We start from the raw sequence: 18,267 nt of genomic DNA on the forward strand, positions 1-18,267 counted from the left end.
TATTCAAGAAGGACAAGCCCGTTTTCCAGGCTATCCTCCACATATACTTTGAGCAAATTCCAGGGTGCGTACATGATAGAGGGGTGACACCAAAATATCCCACCCTCAGCGCTTTAATGGGATTCTGAGCGAGCGTTCTTTCAGTTTTATCCACCACGAAGATGATATAACCGGAGAAGGAGCGCACGGACCTGTCACTTAGCGGCAAACTTAATCCGACAGAAAGACAGGATGTCGATGACCGTGCGTGAATATGCTAATTCCGCGGTTTCTATTTCAAATGATGTCTTATCACTTTTCGGCTTCTGATCGGTTAATGAATATCCGGTGACTTTGACACCTTTTAAGCAAAATATTATTTTGTACTTGAGGTCTGATTGTTTTTTTTTTTTTTTATGCACAATAGGATGTGGCGGCACAGGCATTTTAGTGGCACTTAATTTAAACTCCGGGACATCTGTGCCGTTGCGTTGAGGCTGGACGGTGCGAATGCGTGGGGGTTAGATGACGATCTGTCTTGAATCGCCTCGTTCAAGCGGGAAAAGTGAGAAATGGACAAGAATAACACGAGGAGATGAGAGTTTCACACCTGTCTTTCAGTCAGGGAGACTGTTTGCAGTCCAAGGCAACAACAGACATTCAAGCTGAAATCGCCCTCTTTGTTAGCTCATAGTTAGCTTGCGAGTCGCCGTTGGTTGTCCTTTAAACTCTAAAAGTTACTTCCTAAGTTATATGGGTCTGCAGTTATCAGATCTTGAAATGGGGCGGCTGTGCAAAATACAAGACAATACATCCATATTGATTGATATAGCGCTTTAACAACAGCTGAAACATGAACAAAAGGCAAACGCGCACACGCTACTAAATGATGTTTCTTGTTTGTCCACATTGATACACTGGCGATTAATTGTCCATGAATCGATTTCACAATTAATTGTAATTAATGATCAAATCAAAATGTTAATGCGAATAGTTTCCCGCCTCTCCTTGAATTTCCCCGCCCGAATTTGGAAATGGTGGTCTTGGTCGATGCTTTTCCTTCCTTCTTCCCCCCAGCTCGTATTAGCCACATCCTCACGTCCATTCTCAACTGGCTGGCTTTCATCAGTCTCCATTCCGCTAATGTCCCCCGCCGCTTGCGGCGGACGGCGACGATTACGCGCCACAAATCATCAGTCCCACGTAAATATGAGCGCGTATTAGCCCGGAGGTGATTTAGCTCATTTATTGATTTATTTGTTTCTTTATTTTTGCCATCTCTCCCCTCGCTTGGGCGCCTGCCATGCCTTCAGGCTTGATAAGATGAATCGGTGCGTTTTTTCTTCATCGCCCCCTGGTGGCCTGGAGGCGTTTACTGCTTCTTTCAGTCTTTGCAGATAATAATAATAATAATAATAATAATAATAATACATTTCATTTATAAGTGCTTTTCAAAACTCTCAAGGTCACTTTACAGTCACAGGATCAGTTTTCTGTGGGTGAGCAGCGGCAGCCACACGCGCCAGCGTTCACTCAACCTGGAAGTAAATGGATCGAAAGCTAGATAGCCAGCTTAGATACCCAACAGATAGCTATATAGCTAGCCACTTAGACAGCTATAGAGCTAATAGCCAGCTAGATAGATAATTAGCTAATACACTGAGCCAGCGTTCACTCAACCCGGAAGTAAATAGATAGAAAGCTAGCTAGCCAGATAATAGATAGCTAATAGATAGCTAGCCACTTAGCTGATATGTTTCGGCGTGTACTTCCGCCTTCATCAGAGTGTTACTGATGTTGTTGTGACGCCCCATTTGGTTACGTTGCTCTAGCGTATTTGTTGTCATATTTTAAAGTTAAAATGGAAATAAACACATCTTAATTCTTTGATAATACATTTGATTTTTAAGCTTCTTTCAAAACTATCAAGGTCACTTTACAGTCACAGGACCAGATTTTCTATCGGTGAGCAGCGGCAGCCGCGCGCGCCAGCATTCACTTGACCCGAAAGCTAGCTAATAGATAGCCAGCTATATAGCTAATAGATGGCTAGCGAGTTAGCTAAATAGATGAATAAAAAGAAGTGAAGAGAGAAAATAAAGTATGTTCCAGGGAGAAAAGATAAACATGAACATTCAAATCGAATACCTTCTCTAGTTGAGAACAGTTTAACTTCAACATAATCTTACTTGAATCTTACTTAAAATGAAACATTTTTTTTTTCGCCGTAATATCACTGCCGTCCTTTTCACCAGTGGACCACGGTCGTCACTGTAAAATGTGCACATTTGTTTGTATTTATTGGGATGGCATGGGTGGGGGGGGGGGTCCTTGGAAAAATATTCTTCGCATTCATTTTTTACCCCCCCCCCCCCCAAAAAAAAAAAATGACGACATCCATCAAACAGGCACAAAACCGACCCGATGATCAGTTTGGTTTCAAGAACCCCTCTCCTCAAACTCAAGCATGTTTACACTCCGGCGAAGGCGGGTGTGCGCTCACTCCCCCCTCCCTCATCACCTCCCACGCCCCCTCCCCCCTCGCGTTTGCACCTCCTTTTAAGGATTCGTCGGCTATTGCCCGTTAGCGACATCTGCGCAAACCGTCGCACCCGAAGCCCCCCCCCCCCCCCCCCCTCATCCCGTCAGGCGCAAAAAGACTCACGTGGCGGAATTAAAGCCTCACGCCAAAATAAAACGCTGAGTTGCTATTCCGAAGTTCGGAGTAAGCGTTCGGGTGGGCGGCGGGCGGCAAACGGCGTTCCACCTTGACGCGTGACCGTAAAAGAATTTGATTTGCCATGCGGCCCCCTTTTGAAGTGGTTGCCAGGTATGCGCTGGCCCTCGTCCAATGGCAGATTTACTGGAAGGGGAAGAAAGAAAGAAGGCAGCGCTTTCGTGTTGAAGCATTCCGCTTTGACGCGTCCCCGTTTTTCTTCCGCGCGCCTGAGATTTCTCTTCCTGCCACGCTTACGCCCTCGCAGGCGTCGAGCGCCATGTTTAAGCAGTTCCAGCAGCCGAGACCTACCGCGTCGCTGACAATGTGCCAAAAAATAAGAAGAAGAAGAATCCCATGAGCCGCCAATGCTGCTCAAAAGCTTTTTGCTTCTCGCCTGCTATTTTATAATAATAATCATCATAATAATGATGAAATGCGCACGTCTGCTACAAGCTAAATGTTGAAAGCAAACACGAAGCTTTTGCATCCATTGACGAAAACATTATTGTCTCACATCTCCTGTGCCATGTAACTCCGCTTCAATTCCAAGCCGCGGCAGTTCCACATACGCATCGGCGCTCTGCGGGGCTGTGAAAATGTGACCCGTGACAGGTGTAAAAAAAAAAAGCACAATTGCCCCGGAGCTGTCCAGCGAGGATAACACAGAAAAATCCTCCAAATCGAAAAACAGTCATTGCTATCCAGATTGGTCATTGAAATAGACTAAAGTCACCGTACACAACACTACACTAGCTAGCAAATACGGGGGCTGTTGCTTTGCTTGGCCAAGCGTCACTCGGGACTCCATTTCGTTGAAAGGATTTGCCCGATTTATATTTATTTGTGTCTCTTTTTTTGCAAACCCTGGAATGGCCGGGGACTGTTTGATCAGTTGTCCGAGGTTGTCTTGTCCTCATGGCCTGTGAAGAACCTGATGAAGAGCACTGTTTAAAGAACAAGTGGAAAGAGTCATTCACTTTTTTGTTTGCCATCATTTCAGCTGAACCTAAATTATACAGTGCTGATAAATTACTCATGTCATGCATTTAGTTTTTTTTTTTGTTTTGTTTTGTTTATAATCCGCTACAGTCTTTGCAGCTAACCGCCGTTGGCGGCATTCCACTGGCGTACATCCCTGGCACCCGCTATCACCTCTCACTCTCATGAATATTTTTATGATTCCAGTTCCCCGCATTGTGTCGGTAGCGCAGCCAGCGCCCGTCAAGTCGCCGTCTGTTCCCGGGAGCCGTCGGTGCCAGAGCGACAACCCTCTCGGCTCCGCCAATCTGGATCGCAGGAGCAGAAGCGAGTCACCTCGATAAAAGAGCAACTCCTGGCTGCCCGGGGATCATAAAGGAGAAGAAACAAGGTTAGGAAGAATAATTATGGAGAACTGCTTCCTGGTATTAAGGGACTGGCGGGACTCCAAACAATCCGTTAGAAGTCATGTCTTGCACCGAATAACTTCAGTCTGACTCCAAGAGGGTTCCTATTTTCATGTACTTTACAAAACATTGAGGTGAAGCACGAACGGCGTAAGAAGCGAAATATCTCAAAATGTGCAAACGCCACGTTAAATAAATGATGCGTTACGTAACGGTCGGCGCGCGCTTACCGCGGATGGTTGTGGAAACCGAACGTGTGAACAAATAACAAATAAAGAACAGACTTTGCTCTGCCATTTTAGTTCTTGGACAAGCTGTCGTCACGACACTGTTTTTATAGTCTGACTCTGCGGTGAAATAGTCACCGCGGATTTAGTAGGGCGTGTCCCATTCTGGACAGTTTCCATCCATCCATCCATTTTCCAGACCGCCGAATCCTCATTAGGGTTGACAGGGGGTGCTGGAGCCTGTCCCAGCAGTCGTCGGGCACTAGGCAGGGGGACACCCTGAATTGGTTGCCAGCCAATAGCAGGGTAGACCGAGACACACAACCAGTCACTCTCACACTCACAAGCTAGGGATGATTCAGAGTACACAATCAGCCTCCATGCATGTTTTTTGGAATGTGGGAGGAAACCGGAGGACCCGGAGAAAACCCAACATGCAAACTCCACACAGGGAGGCCGGACTAGGTCTTGAACACTCAACCTAGGCACAGGGACGCCGAACCAGGTCTTGAACTCATGACCAGTGCACTGTGAAGCCAGCGTGCTAACCACTCGTTTCCCGTCTTTTATATTTGATACCAAGTACCAAAGAGTGCAAAGGCCTTCTTGATTATCTCATGCTTCGATGCCTTCTATTTCCTGTTTTGTTATGTTGTTGAACAGTTAGAAACGGAATGAAAGCTAATTACTGACAACCTCCAGGAGTAAATACATAGCGTGAAATATATTCCACCGCTCAGCTCACGACCTTGGTTACCCTCCCGGTTTTCAAAGCGTAAACATTGCGTCTTTTGTCGCGTGTTTTTTGCCGAACGCTCCGAAACATGCTGCGATAAGAGCCTCCTTAACAGAGGCCATTGATGCGAAGCGTACCACTTGTCTCGGAGGCTAACGTTTCCAGGTGGTAATTGCTAAGTGATAAATGTCTCCCATTTAAGGCGCTAGAGTTATTCCTCCCCGAGGTGCGAATTTGTAGATTCCGCAGCGCCATGACAGAAAACGGGAACACTTTCCACGTTTGATTTAAATCGCACCGATTCAAACAAATGAATAGATGGCCTCTTGGTTGCCGGTGAACGATACGCCCAATGTTTCGACAAGTAGCGTCTGGGCGTGACCTCGCCCTGACATGACGATGCACTAGTAAGCACGATCCATCAAGACATGGATGAGAGAGTTTGATGCGGATGAATCGCCCGTGCACTCCTGACCTCGACCTGATCGGACACCTTCGGGGTGCGACGGAGAGTCGGACTGTCTCCTGCAAACATGGTAGACCGACATACCAAGAACCCCCGCAGGACTACAATATACCCTCGTCCCTCTGCCTTCATCTGTACACCAATGGTCACAGTTTTCAGTATAATTCTGGAATGGAAGATGGAAACGTCCGAGCGGCTACCGTCCTCCTGGTCAGTCCGTGGTTCACAGGCAAAATCCAGAATGCTTCATAAGCAATCCTCGAATGAAACCGGCAAGATGTGCGTGCTACTGACAAGACGCAGCAAAGCAAACCAGGCGATCGGCCGGATGCGAGGATTTGGTACACAGACTGTGGATCTCCCTCGGATTTCATTTTCGCACGGACGTTCCAGATCCGAAAGGGAAAATCTGCTGAAGCTGCAAATGTTATAAGAGTTATCGCCCAGACTTAGTCAAAGATCTCGCCGACGGATTACCCGTTGCCATCTTGATTAGAGACAGCTGGAAGGATAGAGCAAGCAGATGGTTTCCCCCCGCAGGCTTGTGGTCAACCTGCTTTTGAAGTCCGTATTCGTGGTCCCAGTAACTCCTTGGTCCCACCCTCGCTTCTGGTTCGGGATGTCAGCATAGTTTTTGGTTTGCAGCCAATGCCGGGGAGGAAGAGCTTTGCCTTTGTAATAAGAATAAAAATAACAATACATTTTATTTATCTCACGGACACTTTACAGTCACAAGTTAAAGATACACACAAAAAATGTTGCTTTTACTCTACGAACTTCGCCAATGAAGTAAAATGCAGTAAATTCAACGTAGCATTTTTTTGTCAGTGTAGCTTATTTGTCACAAATAAATATTTTAACTCACTAAGGGAAAAAAAGTGGATGGACTTGGTTCTGACGGTACGCGCATCCACAAATGTGATATGTGCCATGTCAACGAGTGATTAATCAATGTGCACTTCCTGTGCCGCGCTCACTCGGCGATAATTTGCATCCTGTGCGACGGCGGTTCTGCGCAGTTAACTCCGAATTAGCTTATGTAACATGTCCCATTTTACAATCAACTTCCAGTTTCCAGTCATTCAAATGCTTATTTTCGACACATGAACTCATCATATTGCGAATATTAATCCATTTGATCAATCTGATTTTATTCCACAACCACTATCTCATTATGCTTTGATGTTGATATATATATATATATATATATATATATATGTATGTATTTATAGAACAATAAAATAATAGGTCTTAACTCATTCACTGCCATTCACAAATTTATTCAGGAATTGAAAATATGACAGAGCGCCATTTGCGAATTTGTTCGTGTTTTGTTTTTATGCTTGTGTGCCGATAGAGCGCTGGCCATGGCCTCTGACAAAGTTTTTTTTTCACAAGGGGGCAGCATTTCCCTTTTCTCCCTGTTTGTGCTTTTTTTTCAGCTTCAGCTGTTGTTGAAGTCAATATGTATGTATTGCATTGTATTTTGGGCAGCCACCCTCATTTCAAGCTCATATAACTACAGGCCTATGTAATTTAGGAATTAACTCTTTTTTTCTGATGAAAGAAGAGAGTCTAGGGTTTCTAACACTGTATTGAATGTTTATGTAGTCCTAAAACTGAATATTCTGTGGGTCCTGGAATTCAAATGACAAAAACCCTGGCACTGCAGGGGACACATTTTTGCACATGCCTGGCAGTGAATGAGTTAATGATATGGGTCTGGAGTTATATGAGCTTGAAATGAGGGCGGCTGCCCAAAATACAATGCAATACATTGATTTATATAGCACTTTAACAACATCTGAGGCTGTAACAAAGTGCTGACATGGAAAAAGAGAAATGCCGCCCCCTTGTGGAAAAAAAAAAACATTGCCAGAGGCCATGGCCAGCGCTTTGTCGGCACCCAATCATGAAAAAAACAAAACCCGAACAAATTCAACAATGGCGTTCTATGTCATATTTTCAATTCCCAAATACATTTGTGAATGGGAGTGAATTAGTTAATTGCACTTCACATTGAGGCCTTCAGTAGTGCTATGCCTGAATCCTTAATGACTATTTTAAGACGATACAACCTGTACTGCTATAACTACGACTGCGACTCATATAAAAAGTGTGGTGTGATTGACTACAAGTCCGCTAGAGGGTAGCATTAGCCTGAAGCATTAGCATTAGCCTTAGGGTAGCATTAGCCTGAAGAGTCAGGCCGACAATTGTAAATGTTAAACAGGATCAATATTTCCGTAATTTGTGGTGAACGCTAAGTGAAGCGAAGGTCTTAACAGGTGTGTTTACAATGAAATACAATACATTTTTTGATTAATAATACTATCGATACTTATAATTCTTCTCATTTTATTTTATTTTATCAACCACGGAAAATACTTCATATCAGACGCGCTACACCGGTTAGCGGATGCTAATCGGTGCAGCCAGCCAAATCAATCACAACTCTGCGTACCAATTGCCATCGATGTTTGAAAGTGGCTGCGGATATTCACCCTGTCTTGATGATCCTGCTCGGAGGAATGGGGTGATTACATAAATTAGCAATAGCATGCAGAATGGGTCGGGATTAGCATTGTGTTCACGATGATATTGTCTTCAGTTCAATGTATTATCTTCCCACATATTCTAATTTGGCATTTGCTGCTATTATGCCTGATGACTAGGCAGGCGGCCATTTTGAGCATATTCAAATTTATTGTCACGGTGCTCCATTTCTCCTTTGTGTTTAACCTTTCCGAGAACAAAGCCAGGTCAAATCGGCTTTAAAAGCACACGATACACACCAAGCAAAATGTTACCGCCCAATGTTTTGCTTGAATGGCACAGATATTTCAAAGCGAATAGTAATTACAAGACGAAAGCCTGTGCTACTCGCCAATTATCCAGAAACTGCTTTGATTGTGAAAAAAGTCATGTTTGTTCCAAGTGAATTGCAAACAGCACTTACAAGCCATTAGTAATCAAGTCTTTCACCGGCTGCGTTTTAGTGCTTGCGTCGTTCGGCGCTTTCTCAGAATCTTAAAACAAACTCAAATCAAGAGAAATGTGCCCAGAATATCCTTTAAAAAATAACGACCCGGTCTGTCCTCGTGGGCCTTTCCGAAATGAACAGATCCAGACCAGCTGGGCTTCATTTTGACCACATGGATCGATAGATGGATGAAGCTCAGGGATGGGTACCGCCGCTGGTATGCTGGCTCCCTCTAGTGGCACACAAAAGTATGACTGCATTGCAAAATGTCGTTTTTAATCACTACCAGCCATTTCCTAACCAATTTTTTTGACCCTAAGTCTTCACAAATATCCATATAAATAATCACCTGGGATTGAATATGCAGAGTCTCAAAAGATATAAACATGGGATCATTTGAGATCATTTATTTAATTGTGATGGATCTTTTTTTGCTTTAAATATTGCCTGGCAATTTACAATAATATTAAATCACTGCCAGGCAATGTGCAAATACGTGTCCACTCCAGTGGCGGGGCTTTTGTCATTTTCACTCCAATTGCAGGAGCCACACAATATTGAGTTTTAGGACGACATAAACATCCAATGCGGTGTAAGAAGAAACCTTTGACTCTCTTCTTTCATCAGAAAAAAAAGAGAGTTAATTCTTAAGTTACATGTGCCTGGAGTTATCAGAGCTTGAAATGGGGGCAGCTATACAAAATCCAATTAAAAATACAAACATATTGATTTATATAGCGCTTTAATAACAGCTGAAGCTGGAACAAAGCGCTAATATGGAAAAGGGGGAAATGCTTCCCCCTCGTGGGAGGGGAAAACATTGCCAGAGGTCTGACTGGAGCTTGATTTGCACCCCCATTGAGAAAAAAACCTGAACAAATTCAGCAATGACACTCCATGACAGGCTTTTTAATTCCCAAATGAATGCGGTAATGGTAGTGAAGATGTTAATTGCTCTTTTGATGGAAAAAAGACCTTCTGCAGAAAAATAATGACGACTCCTATAGTCAATTATGAATACTAAATGTCGATGGAGAGGTAAGAATGTGGATGATAAAATAGGTCCTGTGCAGTTATTTGCATAATATTGATTCCCAATGGTGGTGTATGTATGATGTCCAACATTGTTGTACAGTGTCCAAAAGTATTTCTCTGACACGCAGCGTTATGTAAGCGAATATGAAAGTTGAAGTAGCTTTGTACCGTCACCTGGTGGACACTTAACGCAACTGCATTTTGAAAAGATTTGGCTTGATTGTCTCTGACTTGTCTTTGTCCTCCCTTTTCACCGTTTCTCTCGATCAGAACATGCCAGGACCTAACGATGAGCTCCAACAGCACAGACTCCTCCGGTCTCTTCCTGATTTCCGACACTTTCCCGGCAGCGGGAGCAGCAATAGGACCGTCCCCACAAAGCACTTCTTTCCATCGACCACGGTTGGTCTTTCACGTGACCACCCCGGGCGATAATTCCTCTTCGGGGAATTTGCTTTTTAACTCGAGCCAATCGCAAGATGGAAACGGGACGTGGGCTCAGGATCCGTTGGGCGGGCACACGGCGTGGCAGGTGGTCCTCATTGTCCTGCTGACGGGAACGCTCTCTCTGGTCACCATCATCGGGAATATCCTGGTGGTGGTGTCCTTCAAGGTCAATCGGCAGTTGAAGACGGTCAACAACTACTTCCTGCTAAGCTTGGCGGTGGCCGATCTCATCATAGGGGTCATCTCCATGAACCTCTACACCGCCTACCTGGTGATGGATTACTGGGCCTTGGGCAACTGGGCCTGCGATCTGTGGCTAGCTATCGACTACGTGGCCAGTAACGCTTCGGTTATGAACCTGCTGGTCATCAGCTTCGACCGCTACTTTTCGGTCACCAGGCCTTTGACGTACCGGGCCAAACGGACCACAAAGCGAGCCGGGATCATGATCGGCCTGGCCTGGTTTGTATCTTTGGTTCTATGGGCCCCCGCCATCCTTCTGTGGCAGTACTTTGAGGGTCAAAGGACAGTGCCGGCGAATAAGTGTTACATTCAGTTCCTCCAGCAGCCCATAATAACCTTCTGCACGGCCATGGCGGCTTTCTACCTGCCCGTAAGCATCATGAGCGTTCTTTACTGGCGCATTTACAAGGAGACGGAAAACCGCTCCAAAGAGTTAGCGGGACTGCAGGGTTCCGGGGCCCGCGGCGGGGTGGCGGCGAGAAACGGTAACGGCGGGCTGGATCGAGCCCGTTTTGCTCGTCAAACCGGGAGTGCCGGAAGCTGCAACAGCTACGAGCTGACCAGGTTGTCCCAAAGAAAGAGCGCGTGTCGGGACCTGGTCGGCCGCCTGCACTGCTGGCCCGGGGTTCAACCCTGGAGGCAAGGAGAGCGGGATCCCGACCAAAGCAGTAGCGACAGTTGGAACAACATCGATCACGCCATCTCACTGGACCAGTCGGGCTCGTCGGATGACGAAGACTGCGGGGGGCGAGAGAGCCACGCCATTTTCTCCATCGTCCTCAGCCTCCCCGGCATCAAGGCGGCTGTCAACTCCCAGCTCGCTTCCTGCCAGGACCTGGACCGAGCCTCAGAACAGGACCCTCTGAGGGGGGCGCAATACAACCGAGACGGCCTGGCCGCCGTAGCTACAAACACCAGCGCGGCCCCCAGTCCGGATGCGGCTAACAACGCTGAAAACCGCTACCGCCAACGCTTCTGCTCGCGCAAAATCCAGTCCTTGCCGACCATGCGGGTCAACTCCAACTCTCGATCTGCGGACGACGCGACGGCAGCGCTCCCCGACTCTTCTGCCGGCGACATGTCCGCCAAATCCTCCTCGGTCCCGATGTCTTTCAAAGAGGCGGCTCTCGCCAAACGTTTTGCCGTCCGAGCTCGGACTCGGATCTCCAAGAGAAAACGGATGTCCTTAGTGAAAGAGAAGAAGGCAGCTCAGACTCTCAGCGCGATTCTCTTTGCGTTCATCATCACGTGGACGCCGTACAACATCATGGTCCTGATCAATGCCTTCTCCGAAGCGTCCATTCCCAAAACCCTGTGGGCCGTGGGCTACTGGCTATGCTACGTCAACAGCACCGTCAACCCCATGTGCTACGCCCTGTGCAACAAGACCTTCCGCACCACCTTTAAGATGATCCTGCTGTGCCGCTGGGACCAGAAAAAACGAAGGAAGCTGCAGTTCCAGCAAAGGCGATCCGCGGTGTTCCACCGGAGGCTTCCCAGCGAGTCCACGTAAGAGACGCGGGGAAGAGCTGTTTGATGCATAAAATGAATAAGGAGAAGCCTCTGTGGGTGGCTTCGTTCGGGAGTTTGTCTTGGGCAGACTTTCAATGTATGTGCTCGTGTCCATGTGGAACGCAAAAAGGTCCGCACGAGGTGGGATCCGCTAACGCAACACGACTATCTCTTCTGGAAGGACTCGTGTCAGTTTGTTTATCTTTGAGTAACCGGGCGTTTGAAAAGGGCTTTAAAACGGAACTCGACATCTTTTGTGATGGGCTGGAGCAGTAAAGTGCAATTGAGTGGAGGTTAAAAAGAAAGCTTTGTCACGCGGTTAGGGCTGGTCGGTTCTTTCCGTTGTCGCTTTGTCTTTCGTTACATTTGTAACGTTGAGAGTCAAGTGCTTTTGCCTTTGTCAGCAAACGAAACTTTGCATCTGTAATTTTTCACCAAAAGCCAAGACAAGCTGTGTGTTGTGTTAACTGGGCCTTGACTTTTGGACCGGCATGTTATTTTCTCTTTGTTTGTTTTGTCATTAAATCTTCTGCGCGTTGCCTTCCTATTATGATACAACTTGTGTTAGGCGGGATACAAAATGGCGTCCACCAGAGCTTTTATTTTTATGCTTTTCATCTTGAACTTTTGAGCCGGTTGGAAAAAAAAAAGAGTTTTCTTATTTACTCAAAATAAGAAGTCATTTTTTTCGTGTGGCACCGCAGTCAGTAAGCCGCTGTTGTGTTCAATGTGATGGTTGTGCTTTGGAAAAACAATGGCCGCGACGAGTACTTCCGGTTGTGTTTGTGTACTTGACGTTATTGTGATGATGATAATTATGACACTAATGATGATATTCTGTTCGTGTACTTTTGCATACACCCCAAACCCCGCCCGAAGGCCCCCCCCCCCCCCCCCCCCCCCCCCCCCCACACACACACACACACACACACACAAATGTCGATTTTCCTTCACATGACACTTTATTCCACTTTTTACTGTCATACTTTTGTCGGTATTCGATGGCTCTTTTTTGTTTGTTTTGTTTCGCTGTGGAACTCGGGCAACCTCTAGCGGTGAGGGGGGGGGGGACATAACATGCTCACTTCCAATTTAGCTCGTCCTTCACAACCCGAGACGCGGTTCAGGGGAGGGCAAAAAAAGTAAGTGACGTTTTAATTTGTATTTTATTTATAGCTTTATTGTTTTTTTATTCATATCAGAACGTTTCCGAATCTATTGATTGTATATAAAGTGTGGACTAAACTATTGAGTAACCTTTGGTGTCCGCATGTCGAAGAGGCCGTAAATAGCACACCTACGTGTCGTAAATGAATGAATGGTGGGTGTGGGGGGGCACTGACAATTTCACAAATCACAAAACGTAGCTTGAGAATCCATTTTCTGTATTGCGTTAAATTGCTATTTTTTTTATACTTTTCACATCTTGGACTGGTTGTCGGTCAATGGCAGAACTATGCTTAATTTCCCGTATGCGTCAGAACTCAGTTACGTATCGAATTGTCTTATATGAGATAATTTTTCACAAAGAAATAAAAGAAGTAATCAAAATAAATCCATCGGAAACATCGACTAGCAACCAGTCAGTCGATTGGGATTGAAAAATGATATACATTTGTTCGCATTAAAAAAGGGAATGTGACGTATGATTGACAGCTTCTGTTGTATCCATCTTTGTGTTCTGCTTGCAGCACTTTAGTCCCGTGTCATATTGTAGAAAAGCGTGGACGGACAGATGCAATTCTACTTTTATGTACCATATAGAGAAGACAAATAAATATTTCAGCACTTGTATTTGATATGCATTCAACACGGAGACTTTTTTTTACATCGTTGGGGGAGTGTTTGTTCTGATATATTGGGAATGTAAACACCGTGAACACTAATGTCTTTTTGTTACGTTTCTGGTATGCCAATCATATTCATCTTTAAAGTCAATAAATGGTGCAAATTGATTGTGGCACAAACTAGCGCTGTGTTAATAATTCCAGCCGTTATTTTGTTTTGATTCGGTCTGAAAAGGAAGTGGGATATGCGCTAGTACCATCTAGCCGTAATCTACTGGAATTGCTATAAATAGACGCTCATGGTGTTGCTGTTTAAATTGTGCATGGCATAACGACGGAAAACACTTCTGATCATTTAATAATGATGGTGAGTATGGGGTTTGTTAGGAGTCAAATATTTTTGGGGGTGTATGTTTTAAATAAATGACCAGCTGCATGGATGGATAGCAAGGTAGATAGCGAGCTAGATAGCTAGGTAGATAGCGAGCTAGCTGGCTAGATAGATTGCTAGCTAGAAGCTAGATAGATAGATAGATAGATAGATAGATAGATAGATAGATAGATAGATAGATAGATAGATAGCGAGCTAGCCAGCCAGCCAGATAGATAGATAGCGAGCTAGCTAGCAAGATATGTAGATAGCGAGCTAGATAGCAAGATATGTAGATAGCGAGCTAGATAGCAAGATGGATAGATAGATAGCTAGCAAGATAGGTAGATAGTGAGCGAGCTAGCAAGATAGTCTTTAATAGTACCACAATGGGGAAAATTGCATTATTTGCATTTATAAATGAAAACAATATTTTATTTGTGTATTTATGTATTCATTTATGTTTATGTATTCATTTTTTAATTTGCTAACTAGACAGATAAAATAAAAAGCATTGGAACAGATGATTGAATGTCAGATGAGTGAAAATGTAACGAGAAGTTGCACCACTCAATATGTATTTCTCCCATTTTGTTTTATTTTGGGCGGTGTTGTGTTGTGTGATTTTTTTTTTTTCCCCAAAGCAAAATCCATCCGTGAGCTTGTTGAAGGTTGCCCACAGCTGATTGGAGAATGCCTTCACCTGCACTCTTGATTCATGGGACGGCCTTAAAAGGTCGTCTTCTCAAGGGATCTTCAGCTTTCTCCACCATGTGACTCAGCACCCCGACAAATATGCTCCCATATTATATTTCTCCCACGAGTGTAACGTTGTTGTCGTAGCCATAACTGTTGATCAAGTTAATGGGAAGGGCGGCGGTGGTGCTGGTGGTGGGTGGGGGGGTGTCCTAATAGGAGATGGCCCAGCAAAGCAGACATGTGATGAGCCAAACACCAACTTCATGTGACCCACGGCTGAGGAGAGCCTTGTGAGAAGAGGACAAACACCCTGCTTGTGTTGTTTTTCTTCCACTCGGGCTGTTTTGCATCCCAGTCCAGGCAAGTTGACTTTTCTTTTCTCTTTTCATTATCTTTCATATTCAAATGTAATTTAAAAACGGACGAACGGCGTTTGTGACAAAAGGAGGAATTGGACTTTGTTGAATTTGTCACAGTTTTATACTGACTGGCGGTTAACGCCCATGTTTTACTGCACACGGTTTTTCTAGGTACAATCAAAATAGATGTAAATATTTGTGATTATATTTTATTTATTATATACCTATGCTTGTCTGTGACTGTAAAGTGTCCTTGAGAGCTTTGAAAGGCGCTTAGAAATGAAATGTATTATTATTAGTAGTAGTATTTGTCAGAGTTGTGGGCTTGTTTTTCGTCTTCTCGGTACACTTCAGTGAGATTTTAAACACGGACAGAGACAAAGTACGTCGTGATTATTAGAGTTGGAGTATGCTGCTTTTTTTAAAGGACAACTGACACCATTTTTTTGTTTCCTGATATCAGAAAAACGTTTTATAGCATCTAAAATACCCAGGCAAGCTGATATTTTTTAGTCAAATGCAAAACACCAATAAAAATGTAAATAGCACACGTAGGTGTGCTATTTACGGCCTCTTCGACATGCGGACAGCAAAGGTTACTCAATAGTTTAGTCCACGCTTTATATACAATCAATAGATTCAGAAACGTTCTGATATGAATGACCAAAACTGCTTCAAAAAACTACTTCAAAATAGTGACATTAAAAGCCTTTCAGATCGATCATGATCAGAATTGTTCAAATGGATTCAAATGTTAATATTGGTAACGGTGATTAGTTGGGCGGTCAACTGTCATTCTTCACCACTTAAAGCTCCAACTGCATCATTTTTTCCCCCTCAAACCAAACGAATCAGCTAAAGGTGTGTTTCTTGTTTCTTTTCTTCACATCAGCCAAACTCGCCGGGAGAGTGACGCTATCATGCAAAGCATTCAGACGGTGGAGACCCAAGTGCCTTTCCTCAAAGAGAGCTTCATCGCCGGCACCTTCAAAAGCAAACGGAAGAGCAGCGCCGTCGGAGTCCCGCGCCGCCAGCGGCCCTCCTTGGGAGCTCAGCAACAGCCTCGCGCGCCGTACCTTTTCGCTTTTCCCGAGCATCGGCGCATTCGCTCCAACAGCAGCCCGTTATGCAACCGATGGGAATGGAGGGGAGTGGATGGGGCCTGGCAGGAGGAGCGAAGGGAGGGGAAGGATCAGAGCGCCAGTGAAGCCCCGACCGGGAGGGGAGGCCAGCCCACGGATGTCACCGACAGTCTCCGCCTCCTGTCGTCGTCACCGGCGACAGCGTCCTCGCGGCTGCCCACGTCGGCGCTGCGCAAGCAGCCGGGATTTGGCCGAGGAACCCGCGCGGAGGAGTCCCGGTCGGATGCCCGCCCTCCGCCCCAGCACAACGGACTCTTAGCCAGGGGGGTCCGCCTGCTACGCAGCATGGGCAACCAGGAAGCCAAACAGAAGAAAGGAAGTAACGAGACGGGAGGCAAAGATGCCTCGTGCCGGCTCGGCGACAGGGAAGCCGAGAAGAAATCCAAAAAGTCCAACAAGGCCGGAAAAGGGGAAGAGAGGAAATCCAAGTCGGATTCCAAGGTTTCGGTCTTCTCCGGGATGAAGCTCAGAAGGACTTCCAAGGCCAAAGGATTGTCCAGGGATGACTTGCTGGATGATGAAAGGTCAGTAAAAGCGGACCTTAAACCCAGAACGGGGACCAGCTTATCCGCTGATGAAACGGGAACTCTGTCGGATTTTGAGGCCGATCTGAGCCGCTTGACGTCAGGAAGCCGGCGATCTGTCACCGACGACTGGTGCCACAAAGCCGATGCGGAGGTCTATAGTTTCCACTCGGCGGCCGCAGACACCGACGATCTTCTGTCGGACATCCGACAAGCAATGAAGATCCATCGCGAAGACCCGACGTTCCGGAGAAGCAGTCCTCTTGGAAAGCTTTTATCCCATCAAGCTTTGAGTTTCAACGAGGACATCCCTTCCTGTCCGAACGAAAAACCAGAGAACGGATCAGCGCCTACGTCTCGGGCTCGGTCTGTGCCCGAATCGCCGAACGAGAGCGGGCCGCCGTCCTCCGCGCCGGACACGGAGAGCGGAAGTCTTTTCCCAAAGACCAATAGCTCCTACAGCTTCCCGGACACTTTGACCACCACCCCCTCCTCTTATGAGAGTGCCGAGGATGACCTGGAGATCCTGGTCCCGCGCCGCAGTCCAGATAACACGACTGCTCAAGGCACGCCGGCAAACCGGGTCCCACCCGGAGGTCCGACCCCCGTGGTCACTCACAAAAGAGCCAACAGCATGGTCTTGTCTTCAGAAGACCACAATTCCGGACGTGACTTCTCGTCTCTGAGGAAGAACGGTAGCCTCTCTATCAGCCTGATGACTGCCGAGAACCAGACCAGATCTACGTCGGCCATCTCGCCGTCCACCGTCAAACTCTACCCTCCAGTTTACCCTTCCTACATCAAGACCACCACCAGGCAACTCACCTCGCCCATCGGTTCTCCGCTCACCAGCCCCTGCGTCCCCAGGAGGACCGACTCGGGGGAACCCGAAGACATCCACCAAGGACTCAGGGTCCGCAAGCAGAGGTCAAGCTCCATCGCCGGTCCGCTGGGCACGTCGGCTGACTGGGACGGAGAACCAGACGGCGGGGATGGCGCCGTCTTCTTGGAACCAGGACAAACGGAGACCGGAGCGACCGGTGGCGGCGCTTACTGGACGCTGGGGTCCAGGAGAGCCCACTATGGGCACTCCAGGTCTTCCAGGGGGGCAGCTTCCTATCTGGACATCTTTTCTGGTGAGTTGCGATGAAGCAGATGTTGTTTGTGATTCTCAAAAATCTAGTTTCAGATGTAGCTTGGGTTTTTTTGTGTTCTTACTTGTTAGTGTGCAGCTGAATGCGCGTCCAGTAAAGGGGCTTCATAGGCTTGGGGGGCATAAATTACATAAATGGGATTTTAGACTTTTTGGATGGCTAAATTTAGTGTGTTTGAAGGTGATGATTGTCATTGACGACACCGGCTTGTTTTTGCAATTTGAAATCATGACACATTGTTATGCCACGTAATATTTTTTTTTAATTTCACACACACGCTCACACACAATTAACAAAAAGTATGTTGTGTGAACTTTTCATCATTTGTAGCCCACAAATCATGATTCCATTGGATTAGATTCGCCTTTATTATTCTTGCAGTGGAGAAATTTACATTTCATAGCAGCAAAGTGATGAAAGGAAGAAGTAGAAAAACAAAATACAGGAACTGCTGTAAAGGCAGGCACTCATGCGGCGCCATCTTGAATTCAAAACAACAA

General features: G+C 46.1%; 2 protein-coding genes and 1 long non-coding RNA gene across 3 annotated transcripts in view; 2 read left to right on the forward strand and 1 right to left on the reverse strand.

Moving 5' to 3' along the window:
- Window positions 1-3,899: 3,899 nt before the first annotated feature.
- Window positions 3,900-15,986, reverse strand: LOC148889741 (uncharacterized). Its single transcript, XR_016116979.1, has 3 exons — window positions 15,850-15,986; window positions 5,990-6,183; window positions 3,900-4,035 (listed from the first exon to the last, which is right to left on the reverse strand). It is a non-coding gene; the product is annotated as an uncharacterized LOC148889741 (long non-coding RNA).
- chrm3a (cholinergic receptor, muscarinic 3a) lies at window positions 3,927-12,633 on the forward strand. The gene is made up of 2 exons (XM_089012773.1): window positions 3,927-4,067; window positions 9,801-12,633. The coding sequence occupies exon 2, from the start codon at window positions 9,820-9,822 to the stop codon at window positions 11,731-11,733; it is 1,914 nt and encodes a 637-aa protein (XP_088868899.1). The 5' UTR covers window positions 3,927-4,067; window positions 9,801-9,819; the 3' UTR covers window positions 11,734-12,633.
- fmn2a (formin 2a) overlaps window positions 15,632-18,267 on the forward strand; it is a 41,207-nt gene continuing 38,571 nt past the window's right edge. Inside the window, 1 exon segment of the mRNA XM_089012757.1 lies at window positions 15,632-17,749. Within this exon segment, the coding sequence (XP_088868883.1) occupies window positions 15,868-17,749 (1,882 nt within the window). The 5' untranslated portion in view covers window positions 15,632-15,867.

Source organism: Hippocampus bargibanti, linkage group LG13, assembly GCF_051943395.1.
Source record: "Hippocampus bargibanti isolate YZ-2025 linkage group LG13, ASM5194339v1, whole genome shotgun sequence".
Classification (NCBI taxonomy): Eukaryota; Metazoa; Chordata; class Actinopteri; order Syngnathiformes; family Syngnathidae; genus Hippocampus; species Hippocampus bargibanti.

Coding starts and splice junctions, on each gene's coding strand:
- chrm3a (XM_089012773.1), top strand. CDS start 9,820: ATGAGCTCCAACAGCACAGACTCCTCCGGTCTCTTCCTGATTTCCGAC.